At 34.8% G+C, this 12334-nt stretch overlaps 1 protein-coding gene across 2 annotated transcripts in view; it reads left to right on the top strand.

The window, feature by feature from the left end:
- The first annotated feature begins 7089 nt into the window (after positions 1–7089).
- LOC133528119 (homeobox protein Nkx-2.1-like) overlaps positions 7090–12334 on the top strand; it is a 52823-nt gene continuing 47578 nt past the window's right edge. Inside the window, exons 1-2 of one of the 2 annotated variants that reach the window (XM_061865349.1) lie at positions 7220–7348; positions 10910–11061. In XM_061865349.1, the coding sequence (XP_061721333.1) occupies positions 10988–11061 (74 nt within the window). In that variant the 5' untranslated portion in view covers positions 7220–7348; positions 10910–10987. Of the gene's footprint in view, positions 7349–10909; positions 11062–12334 lie in introns of both variants that reach the window. The other variant, XM_061865348.1, reaches the window with a different exon arrangement.

The raw sequence follows: 12334 nt of genomic DNA, 5'->3' as shown, positions 1-12334 counted from the left end.
TAGTGCGAAGCGGACTCGCGCACTAAGGGTTCCGTACTATTATCTAAAAATCACTATTTTGTATGGGAGCCCCCTTAAAGAATATTGTTGTTGAATTTTATTAATTAACTTATTTATTTATTTAATTTTTTGTAATGTAGTATGTTTGTTGTATGATCCCAGATGGTCGAAATAAATGATAATTTAATTTATTTAAATATTTATTTTATTCTGTTTTTAGTATTTGTTGTTATAGAGGCACAAATATATAATCTGTAGAAATTTCAACTGGCTAACTATCACGGTTCATGAGATACAGCCGGGTGACAGACGGACGGACGGACGGACAGCGGAGTCTCAGTAATAGGGTCCCGTTTGACCCTATGCGTACGGAACCCTAAAAACTGTTTACCATGTTCTTCCGGATATTTCGGCTCAGTTGCTTTACATTTTTGGCCTCTAAACTCGTTGCATGTGTGGTCAAATGCTCTTATTGAACCGTTTTTATTTTATTTGACAATAAACTGTCGTAGGGAATGAGAGGAAATTAAATCAGAGGGATCGTTTAACTAACTTTGATTGCAGGATTTGGTAAGTAGGTACCTACTGCAATTTCCTATGTTACTGTCAGTATTATGTTCAGCATTAGGTATAGTCTGTCAAGCCATTTCCATCAGTAGAAAAAAGCGGATAGTTTAAAAATGTAGGCGCGAAATGTGGTCTCATACAAAATTGGAATTTCGCGCCTTTTTGTACTGATAAAGTTGTTTGACAGACTATAGTTATGCATACGATTGCCTCTATCGGTATCTACTTCAAAATGTATGCACACATCAATCACTATCCTTACTAGGTAGTAGGTAGGTGTAGGCTGTATTCATTCAAAAAATATACTTATGTCTCCTTTTCTTGGTACAGGGTACAGGTAGGTAAGCAATTCCTAAAAAAAATCGAGGACTTGATTTTTCCAAGGTTTAACATAATAGTACATTACGATACAAGTGCGAAAAATAGGAAATTCGAAACGAGTGGCGACAAATTAAAACACGGCCGAAGGGAGTGTTTTAAATCGACACGAGTTGCGAATTACCTATTCGCACATGTATCGTACAACGTTTTACAGCACATATGGCTCTTTAAATGTTCGACACAGTAACGTAATATGCTAATTTTTGCACTAGTGCGGTAAAGTAGCACCATATGTACTGTAAATAAATATAAATTCCCTGTACATTATTAGTGCAATTACATTAAAAGTAACATTGTTGGATTAATAAACAGGTAGGACGTCTTATAAGGCAGGGGTAAAAAAAAACAACCATTAAAAATACTTAAATATTTAGTCAGTTTTATTAAATAAAATAAATAACTTTGGATACATGATTTGTCACTAAAAGTATACAGACTAATGTACAATTGTATACAGGGTGTATTTGGATACATGATTAGTCACGTATACAGACTAATGTACAATTGTATACAGCATGTATTTTTGTATACAGCGTGTATTTGGATACATGATTCGTCACTAATAGTATACAGGCTAATGTGCAATTGTATACAGCGTGTATTTTTGTATACAGCGTGTATTTGGATACACGATTCGTCACTAATAGTATACAGGCTAATGTGCAATTATATACGGCGTGTATTTTTGTATACAGCGTGTATTTGGATACATGATTCGTCACTAAAAGTATGCAGACGAATGTACAATTGTATACAGCGTGTATTTATACGATCATAATATAATCATAGGGTAGTTAGTTTAATGAATACATTCTCATAATGATAAAACAACGTGGGATTAATCGAAATGATTAATTATTTATTATATTTGAATAATGATGATGAGATGGATATTCCAATGCATGTACTTCCTTTGTTGTTTTATATTTTATTTTATTTGTTTGACATTTAGAATTTTTTCTAGAAACATTCTAGACTAGTATTTTTTATACAATTGTTTTTTTTTGTATGACGATATTTTGTGAAATTCTTAGTATTAAATTTGATTTATGAAATATACTCATTAGTATTATATGGAATAATATTTACAACATCAATAAATTGCTCTGATAATACTGTCTTATTATTCATAAGTGCTTGTTGCTAGGCCTACATGAATAAAGTATATTTGAACTGAACTGAATTGAACTAAGTTTTATAAAAAATGGACGACTTTTATTTTTCCATATAAAATAATTCAGCAACGTATCACTACTTTGTTTTAACTGAAAACGTCGCATTCATGACGCGACGTCACAACTGCCACAAGCTTAGTGATCACTAAGGAATGGAATCTCCATGTACCCAAAAGTGTCATCAAAAAACCTTAAATAGGTGGCGCTCTAATACCTAGAACACTTGAAAAAAGAATCAAATCACAGACAGCGCACTTCACTTCGTCAATAACGCCTAGGTTCTTAGCTACTCTGGAGAGATTTGGAACTAATATTTATAGCTGACAGCTGGACACTTTTGGAACAGTTCTACCATAAGAGATTTCACTCTTTCTAATTCCATACTCCATAGTATCACTCACTCATTTGTTTTGACTCAAAACGTCGCATTCATGACGCGACGTCACAACTACCACAAGTTTAGTGATCACGATGAACGAGATACTTACGAAATAAGGTAGAAGTACTAGTGCTCGACGCTGCACTAGTCACCGACATGGGCACTTTATTTCATGGAAATATAGGTTAAATTTGAACAACGAAGATTTTTCTGTATTCGAACTTAATCCTTGTCACTTTGACATAAAGTGCCCATGTCGAGTACTAGTGCAGCGTCGAACACTCGTACTTTTACCTTACATTGTCGCTCGAAAAAATCCAATAACTAATTATGCTGTTGCGGTTAAGAGTAAATTAAAATTTTCTTTCAGAATCATTTCATACCACTAAAACCTACGTCTCGTTTAGTTTGTGGTTATAAATAAATATTCAAGAAGGCTTGTGTTGTGGGTACTCAGACAACGATATATACATAAATACTTAAATACATAGAAAACACCATCACTCAGGAACAAATATCTGTGCTCATCACACAAATAAATTCCCTTACCGGGATTCGAACCCGGGACCATCGGCTTCATAGGCAGGGTCACTACCCACTAGGCCAGAGCGGTCGTCAACCGAGGCAGCTAGAGCGAGTTAACGAGAGAGCAGCATCGAGCGAGTTTCTTGCCGGTCCATATTGGGATACCCTCCTCCAATTGAGGGGGGATTTAAATCTCGGGTCTGAGGTGTAAGGTTAGAGCCGGTGTAGCTTTATTTGACGTTCATAAGCGCATTGTAATATGTCTACTTGAATAATAAACTATCTTTATCTTATATATTCATTTAATTCTTTAGTCTAGTATTGCATAGTGTGTAATAACAATTAAAGAATCCCATTGTTGGGTCTAATACACCCAGTATACCTGTTAGTAGCAAGTTTCTGTGGTAATTCTATGGATTTTAAATTCATATCTCATTACCTCTGGTTAAAAGAGAAAGTACCTATGATATAGGAGGCAAACAAGCAGACGGATCACCTGAAGTAAGCGATTGCCGCTGCCCATGGACACCCGCAACACCAGAGGGGTTGTAAGTGCGTTGCATTTAAGATAGGAGTACGCTCTTTTCTTGAAGGTTTGAAGGTCGTATTGGTTCGGAAATACCGCAGGCGACAGTTTATTCATTTAACAGTTCATTAAACAGTTTAGCTGTGCGAGGCAGAAAGTATCCTACCTAAGCGGTAGATCCGTCTTATAGGCAAGTTTATGTAGATGTACAGTCAATGTTGAAAAATGTTTAGGTAAGTAGGTACCGACACTGAAATACCGTGGGGATTGTAGAAATACGTCTATCTCTCAACTCAGATGGTTGGTAAGCAATTATAATGGTTAATTAATTGACTAGCTGAGGGCTTGAACAATATACATTTAGGTATTACGTGAAGTAGTATTTTTTGCACTCGTCGACTGTAATGGTTGAATTAAGATTTCGTATACCAAACTATAGTTGCGTACTTTTCATGTATGGGCTCCCAACTCAACAAAAAAAAATCCGATACGCTGTAGCCAACTAAAAAAAAATTGACCAATCACGTGCCGCCGCGCTCCCAACACACTTGCGAGGAAAAAACAAAACTTAGGTATAAATTAGTTTTTTTTTTGTCATAACTGTAAAAGTACAATTTTCAAACTGGTGGCTTACAGTTTTAACATCGAATAATTGTACCAAAGCGTGCTGGGCTTATAGGCACTTATTTATAATATTTTTTTTTTTTAGATTTAGTTTTTAAGTTTGTTAACTATACTATACAAAAGCACATGTAAATAATTTATTAAGTCTTCAATATATTTTAATTTCCAAATAAAATGATAATAATCTAGAAATTATGTTTAGTGTGATAAAACCTCTTTGAACTAATATTTGAAACGTTGGTAAAAAAAAATGTATTACTCGACCAAATTAATAAGGCTCCGTTTCCATGCATATTATTAGGAATCAGTTACCTTCTTAACTCAGTCGGATGATATAATGAAAAAGCACGAGTGTTATAATATACTGAAAAAGCACGCGTGTTTAATATCTAGGATTATGAGGCAAAAATCGGTGGAATAAAAACGTCGTTTTGAGCAGGTGTGTTGAAAAAGTACTTACAGAACGAAAAGATTTAAAAAAAAACGAATAAAATAACCAAAGCGTGTCTTCACCAATAACAAATACCTACAAACATTTACAACAATGGTAATACGTAGTACATGTACTTAGTACCTATATGTAATATTCTATTTAAAATTAAGTACCTAAATCAAAGCCATCAAAAACATACCTACGCAATATTCAAAAATAAAATAAAAATCTTAACACTTAACATAACTATGTGATGCCGTAAGTCGATGTAACTACATCGCTATTAGCTTATTACCTCTTCATGTATACCTGCTAAAACTCAACTAGGATTCCTTAACAAGTTTGAATTGCGTGATAAATCCAATTTTTGCGGAAAAACAGGCATACCTATTACCTACCTACATTACTATAATATTAAGGTTGACTGGTAGAGAATACTTTTGGCATTAAGTTCGCCTTTTGTACGATAAGATTAAATAAATACATTTTGCATTATTACAATGATTATAGGGTATATATTTGTCTGAGTAACCATAACACGTCTTCTTGGACATACTGTGGGATTTAGTCAATATGTCTTAATAAGAATGTACTATAGTATTTATTAAAATTATTTGTTTCTTTATCTCATTGCAATTTTGATACCTAGTGCTTTATCAAGTTTCAGACATGTAAAATTGAAAAAAAAAGGTTATATAAGTCAAAAAAATAAAGCTAATATTTAAGAAAGCATCCCACCAAAAACACTTTCATGTAAAATGTTGCCAAGACGGAACCATACGGCTCGCACTGTCAAAAAGTTATCACATCTCATGTAGAGCCAAGCTTCTTACTCTACAAGCCATAACTTCACAAACTCTACACTTTAATTAAAATATGTAGCTTGGTTTTTACATACATCTTAAGTAAATAAATTACTAAGTAATTAAAATAAAAACTTACGAATTGCATTACGACGTAGGTGAAACAGGTAGAATTTACAAATAGGTATTTGCGAGAATTTATTCGCTTTAAATTGTCATTTTAAAATGACATACTTAAATTACATGATACTTCTCATGAATATAACGTAACATATAGGTATCTGTATCTTGTAAGTTTTCATTGCTAAAACTCGTACTACGTGCGCTACGTTGGTGCCCGCCGCGTAAAGTCAGATCTTTAAGCTCTATTAGCTGAAACAATAGCGAACCAGCTAGGTATAACTATACTAACATTACAAGTTGAATAAAATTTCGTATCTAATAACATCTTGAAGACCAATAAAAAGAAGAAAAACATTTTTATAATAATAATGTAAGAATACCTACCTACTTATATGTGTAACCTACCGGGACCCCATAGTCGCGAGACTCCCGAGATATGTAAAGACATGAGAATACCTACCTTAAGGTTTGCAAAATTACCTTAATTTACGAATACACAATAACAGTTTGATAGTTATTCATTTTATATGGAAATAATCAATTAAGTTTTTAAAAGAAAAATAACGACAGGTTAGGTAGCTTCAAAAGCTCACAGTTAATTGACAATTTTTAAACTGCCATGCAAATAGGCATCAGGATAGGGAATGTAAACCGGTTTTTATTTGTATGAAATTTTGGTAAATAACCGGTTTTACATACAATTAAAAACCGGTTTACATTCCCTACATAAGGATAATGTCGAGGTGCACATGGTCACTGTTTCTGAAAATGAAAATGTTTAAATCGTAATATGTAATATACACAAACTGTGCTACATTTTTCATTAATGTGTTATTTCTGCATAATTATTAAGTTTTATCTAGGTCTTTTTATTATATGTGTTTATTAGATATCCAAAAAGACAAACATTAAGGTATTAGGTACCTAATTATTGCTTGATCCATTTATATGTGTTTATTAGATATCTAAAAAGACAAACATTTAGGTATTATAAGTAGATAACCAACTATTGCAAATCATTGAAACATAATTATCAAAGATTAATAAACAACTATTATTTTTATCAACTAGATACATACCTACATATTCTTATAGGGATAGATATAGGTAGGCACATTTACTGGAGGCATATCAATAACAGCGCGTTAAATTTTTAGAACTTAGAACATTTAAATACTAACATAGCGATACACACATCGAGTAATACGTACCTATAAATGTGAACATAGAAAAAGTGCCAAAACACAGCCTAACAAAACCGTAATCAACCAGAACAAACTCCATGACAGCGATACATAGACAATGTAATATCGAACGCAACGAATTGTTTCATTAGGACGGCCCGTGCACGAGTGAGCCGGGCCGGCGAGACGCGATAATTAGCGGAGCGCGCCCCGCCACGGAGCGCCCGGCCCCTCGGCCTCCGCCAATGGCCGCGCAGCGCCGCGCCCATAGGGCGCCCGCACCCGCGCGGGGCGGGGCTCCTCGAGTGGCCGTAACCCGCGCCGGGGGCTCCGGCCGCCACTCTCGCCCCGAGAGCCACTAGAGGCTGAGCCGTCGAGTGGCGTCGAGTGTGGCCGGTCGGATGTCCGCGGAGGGCGGCGGCTACTCGCCGTGTCCGGCGGAGGCGCTGCCGGAACTGAGCGCCGCCGAGCTGGCGATGAGCTTATCGCCAAAATCCGCGCTGCTGCAGCAGAACCTGTCGCAGCTGCAACTGCAGCACAGCACGCCTTTCTCCGTGACCGACATCCTGTCGCCGATCGAGGAGTACCGCAAGCTGGAGCTCGCCAACAACCCGCCGTCGCCGTACAGGTGCGTCGATCGATCGAGGGGGGGACCCTCCACCCGCTGATTTTTCGAGTGGCGAAGGTCCCGCCGAGAGTGCTCGAGCGGCGCTCGCCGCCGAAGGATATAGTTCGGTGACGTTTGTTTGTGCAGGTATGTTATGTTGTGATCGCCGGTCAAGTGGCGAGTGATGTGCGCCGACGCCTAGCCATGCGTGAGTGCCTCTAGGTAGGTACTTAGCCTTCTCTTAGCTCCTCTTCACAAACTCTTGTGCTTCAAAAGTTATACAATTATTTTAATGACACTTATTGCAATTTGAGTGGTGATCGTGTTACCGATAAAACTCGTGGTCCATGAATCAAACCTTGCGGCACTCCAATACGTGACTTATTATGGATACAAGAAGTGTTATGCTCCAAAGGACTTCAAATATTTAAACAAACAAGAACAAGCAATAGGTCTCTACTCTACCTACTTAGATACATGCATGAATAACATAAATCCAATTAATATTAAATTAAAATATATTTATTGAGATAACAATATACATAATGGATATATACAGATGATTACTATAACTAGCTTATATCTAAAGTAGGCCCTTGAGGCATTGTACCAACGATTATTAAATATTAAATTTAAACTAAATATTTTTTACTGTGCTGTAACGGCAATCGACCCGTTTTATTTTAGTGAAATGAAAGTGTGCACCAAAAACATGTTCGGTAGTTATTACTTAGTGAATTCTCATAAAACTAAACAAGCATTTTTTAAAAACACTAATTTCAATTTTCAATGTCCAAGCAATATTTTTATTCATAAACACATAGCAGCAATTATAATTTGTTTTGTATATATGTAAAGTGTTTAATGTGTGGAGTGTTAATTGCTGCTGTGTTTTATGAATAAAAATAAAATAAAAAGTAAACTAAATCTCAATTTTTGAATTGTCGTAATAGGTAATTTTGTAATATTGTAGCATTCCAAATTTCTAGATAACTGCGGTACCAGCAAACTAGCCAAACTACCTATACCTAGTATTAGGCCTAATAACGCCATCACCTCATGCGTCGGTTACTAGATATTATCCGGTACTCTGCTTGCACTGAACTGGATTATCTATAGGTATCATCTTTAACATATTTATTGTTATACACTAATAGCTTATAATATATACCTATATGTAGGTACCAAATCTTAACTAATAGTCATACGTTAGAAATTCAATTGGAAACCGTTGTGAACTAAAAAGATTCCTTGTTTTTCATTGTCATTCATATTTATATATCTATCGTAGGTAACATCAAAGCTTAGCTTAATGTTTATTCAACAATAATACAACAGTGAAATACAATATTTACCCTTTGATCTAAAACAGTAATTTACTGATTTTTTTTAACACGAATTATTTTTGGGGAAAAATTACGATCAAAAATAGAAGCATAACTTGTTTAGTATATTTCGGCTAATATTATTATCAATTAAAAACTCACCTTTAAAAAAAAACTTTTGTATCATCTCATACTTGATAGGCACAGTTAACAGACGCCTACTTAAGTTACGTTACGTGAATATTGAAATAGAATAAAATCGCTACCTATATCAACTTCAATTAATAGTCAACGGTTTTTTTTTTAATTTTACTTTATTACTTTTTTATGAAATATTAAATTCGTATTAGGTATAGACAACAATTTCTAATAAACAATTAAATTATTATGAAATCTAGTAATTATTACAGCATACGATACCAGTATCTATTTAAATATTCCTATAATATTTAAGGGCTTATGCAATTTTTATTCTTTATGTAGGAAAAAAGTGTATCGTCTACTTTTGCGTTTTTCTACTTAGAAACACGAGCACTATCGATTTAAGTAACAAAAAAGTGTCCCACTTTTAATTACCATTTTTGTAACGCAGTTAACCATACATGTTGTATGGACCGATACAAAACGGACTAATAATGTTTGTATGGAAATTAGGGATAATTAAGGCAAAACGGGTACATTTTTTTCTGAAAACCCCCTCAATTTATACTTACATAATAGTATTCATTTAGGGACTCTAGTAAAAAGCTTAAAAAATCTTTTTAATTCGTCGTAAAGTAAAAAATAATGATAACTATTACGTATGGTAAGCTCACACGAGCATCCTTATTGACATTGCCAATACGAACAAGAACCTACTTACGTAGGTACTTACAGCAGTAGGTAGGTACTATGACGCAACGCCATCGACAGCTTTTCAACACTAAATTACATGTAAAAGAGTGTTTGTCTTGCCCATAAGAGCCGTGGACTCACACATTTGAGTAAACACGATGATAATTCTCGCACTTTGGGTTAGTTTGAAAAAATATATAAGTGCTGTTTTTTCGGTGAAAATTTACACGCGTGCTCTGTTTGTGTTTTACTGTTAGGTACTTATACGAGTACAATCTGTTCGGTGATAAAATTGAGTAACTTATTTATTTGTATTGTTTTGAGTTAATATTTTTTAGTCCTTCGATTAAAATAGAGCGATTGTCAAAGATAGGAAAATATACTTACACAAACACAACTTGTTTTCTTGTGTTAATATTACCGAGCTTACTCTGAAATTAAACTTCATCACTAAAGCCAGACTTCCCGCTCGCCCCAACCGTAACCTTCATATGTTCGTACCATCCATCCGTCGAAAGAACTACACTAGAAACAGTTTTATTCCCCGTACTATGTATCTTTACAACAGAGAATTCAACGAAATAGACCTTTTTAATACCACTCTTACAGGATTGAAAAAAAAAATTTATAATAAATTCACAAGTCACGAATGATAAAATAATAATGTATAATGTACCGATAACACGCTTAGATATTAAGTAGGTAGTAAACAATTACGAGGGTGAACGTCCTAGTGCTTGGCATGTCACTGTCACTTATACTGTTAATGAATTATGTTTAATGGTGCCATTTACTGGGACAGTGGTCAGCGCTTGAACGTTTCCCTTCTTTCAATTTCATCTTCTTCTTATAGTTAAGTTAGTTCAGGTCCATTGCAACAAAATTAATAACTATAATCTATAACGTTTTCGGCACTGTATTGTCAATATTATATGTAATATAAGACAAATGTAACTCTTCTGTAATGACTGTTTGTGCCAAAATAAAGAGAAAAAAAAAAAAAAGAAATTACAAGTTTCTCCCAAAATATCCGATAAATGTAATTTTGATGTGTACAAAAAATGTTGAGAACATTTCCGTCAGTAGAAAAAACGGCAAATTCAAAAAATGTAGGCGCGAAAGGTCCATATAAAATTCGATTTTCACGCCTTTTTCCACTGAGTAAGTTTACTTTAAAAATAAATTAAAACGAAATATATACAACTTAAAAATATTCGTACTGTATTTATGTGTGTGCCTAATTAAATACTTTCAGCGTCTGGCAAAATTAAGGACTACAGTTATTCCAACTACGATTTCTGAGTTATCTTCTATTATTTTAAAACAAACCCCTATTTCTATATTTAACATCCAATCATTTTTTACTAGTTAATCTTCGAAATGAGCTAAAAGTCGTAAGTCCAAGCTATGTCCCATTCGCCAGACGCTGAGCGGCGCACCCCGCACACGCACCCGGCCCCGTCGGCCTCGTTGACCCCGTCGGACCCTAGAGGCCTAGGACATGCAGGACCCGGTCTGGTTCGGGCACGAGCTGCCGCGCAGCCTCTTGTACCATATCGATGCTGAGACGGCTAAGTAAGTGCTAAAACCTACTTATAAAATAGTAATTTTGAAAGCTAATTATTTATATATCTAGTACTGAAAAATATTTTAAACGTTTTCTTAATATGTCGCATTGCTTTCTGAAAGGTGGTGTCAAAAAAGAATATTTAAGGAGCATTAAATAAAAAAAAAATAAAAAAAAATTTGGGGACAATCATACACAAATCGACCTAGCCCCAAACTAAGCAAAGCTTGTAATATGCCAGGTGACGATATATATACGTATATAGATAAATACATACTTATATGCATAGAACATAGAAAACACCCATGACTTAGGAACAAATATCTGTGTTTATCACACAAATAAATGCCCTTACCAGGATTCGAACCCGGCACCATCGGCTTCATGCCCAGAGTCACTACCCACTAGGCCAGACCGGTCGTCAAAAATAATAAAAATGTATAGGTACTTATGGTTTAATAAAAACATTGCTATTAAATATGATGAAAATGAATCGTTAAATTTTACAGGGGATGAGTAGATATAATTAGTATGTAATCTGATTACTCTGACGTATTGTCCTACATATAATAATATATAAACCTATGTCATAAATAACTAGTACATTGAAACTAATTACATATTAGTACAATCTGAATATTAATAGCACTTAATTTCAAAATATTGGTCATCATTGCTGCAACTACATACATTGGATTTATACTAAAAAAATATCGATATTCAATTTCGATTATGCAGAAACATACTAGGGGTATTATTGTTAAGTGCAAATAACTACTTAATGAATATGTAGTCTGTCAGTATCAATTCATCATTTGATATTGATGATGTATTTACCAGACGCTTTTCGGTGCAAAAAAACATTGTGAGGAAGCCGAACTAATCCCAATAAGGCCTAGTTTACCACCTGGGTTGGAAGGTCAGATGGCAATCGCTTTCGTTAAAACTAGTGCCTACGCTACGTCAATTCTTGGGATTAGTTGCCTAGCAGAACCCAGGCTCCCAAGAGCCGTGGGAGAATTCCAGGACAACGCGAGGAAAATGATGATGCGTCTGTTAAGCCATTTCAGTCAGTAGAAAAAAGCGGCAAATTCATAAAATGTAGGCGCTAAGGGTTATCACCCCATAATAAATTTTAATATCGCACCTTTTTCTACTGACAAAGTTGTTTGACCGACTATAGTTGGTATTATACATAAACACAACAAATGTTAGATTTACTTTATTCTGTTTAATTTATTTCGCCTATACCCAACAAATAACACGCGGCAAAATTCCAAC

The sequence above is a fragment of the Cydia pomonella genome, chromosome 19 (genome assembly GCF_033807575.1).
Source record: "Cydia pomonella isolate Wapato2018A chromosome 19, ilCydPomo1, whole genome shotgun sequence".
Taxonomy (NCBI): domain Eukaryota; kingdom Metazoa; phylum Arthropoda; class Insecta; order Lepidoptera; family Tortricidae; genus Cydia; species Cydia pomonella.
Note: the sequence above shows the minus strand (reverse complement) of the source record. Positions and strands in the feature narration are given on the sequence as shown.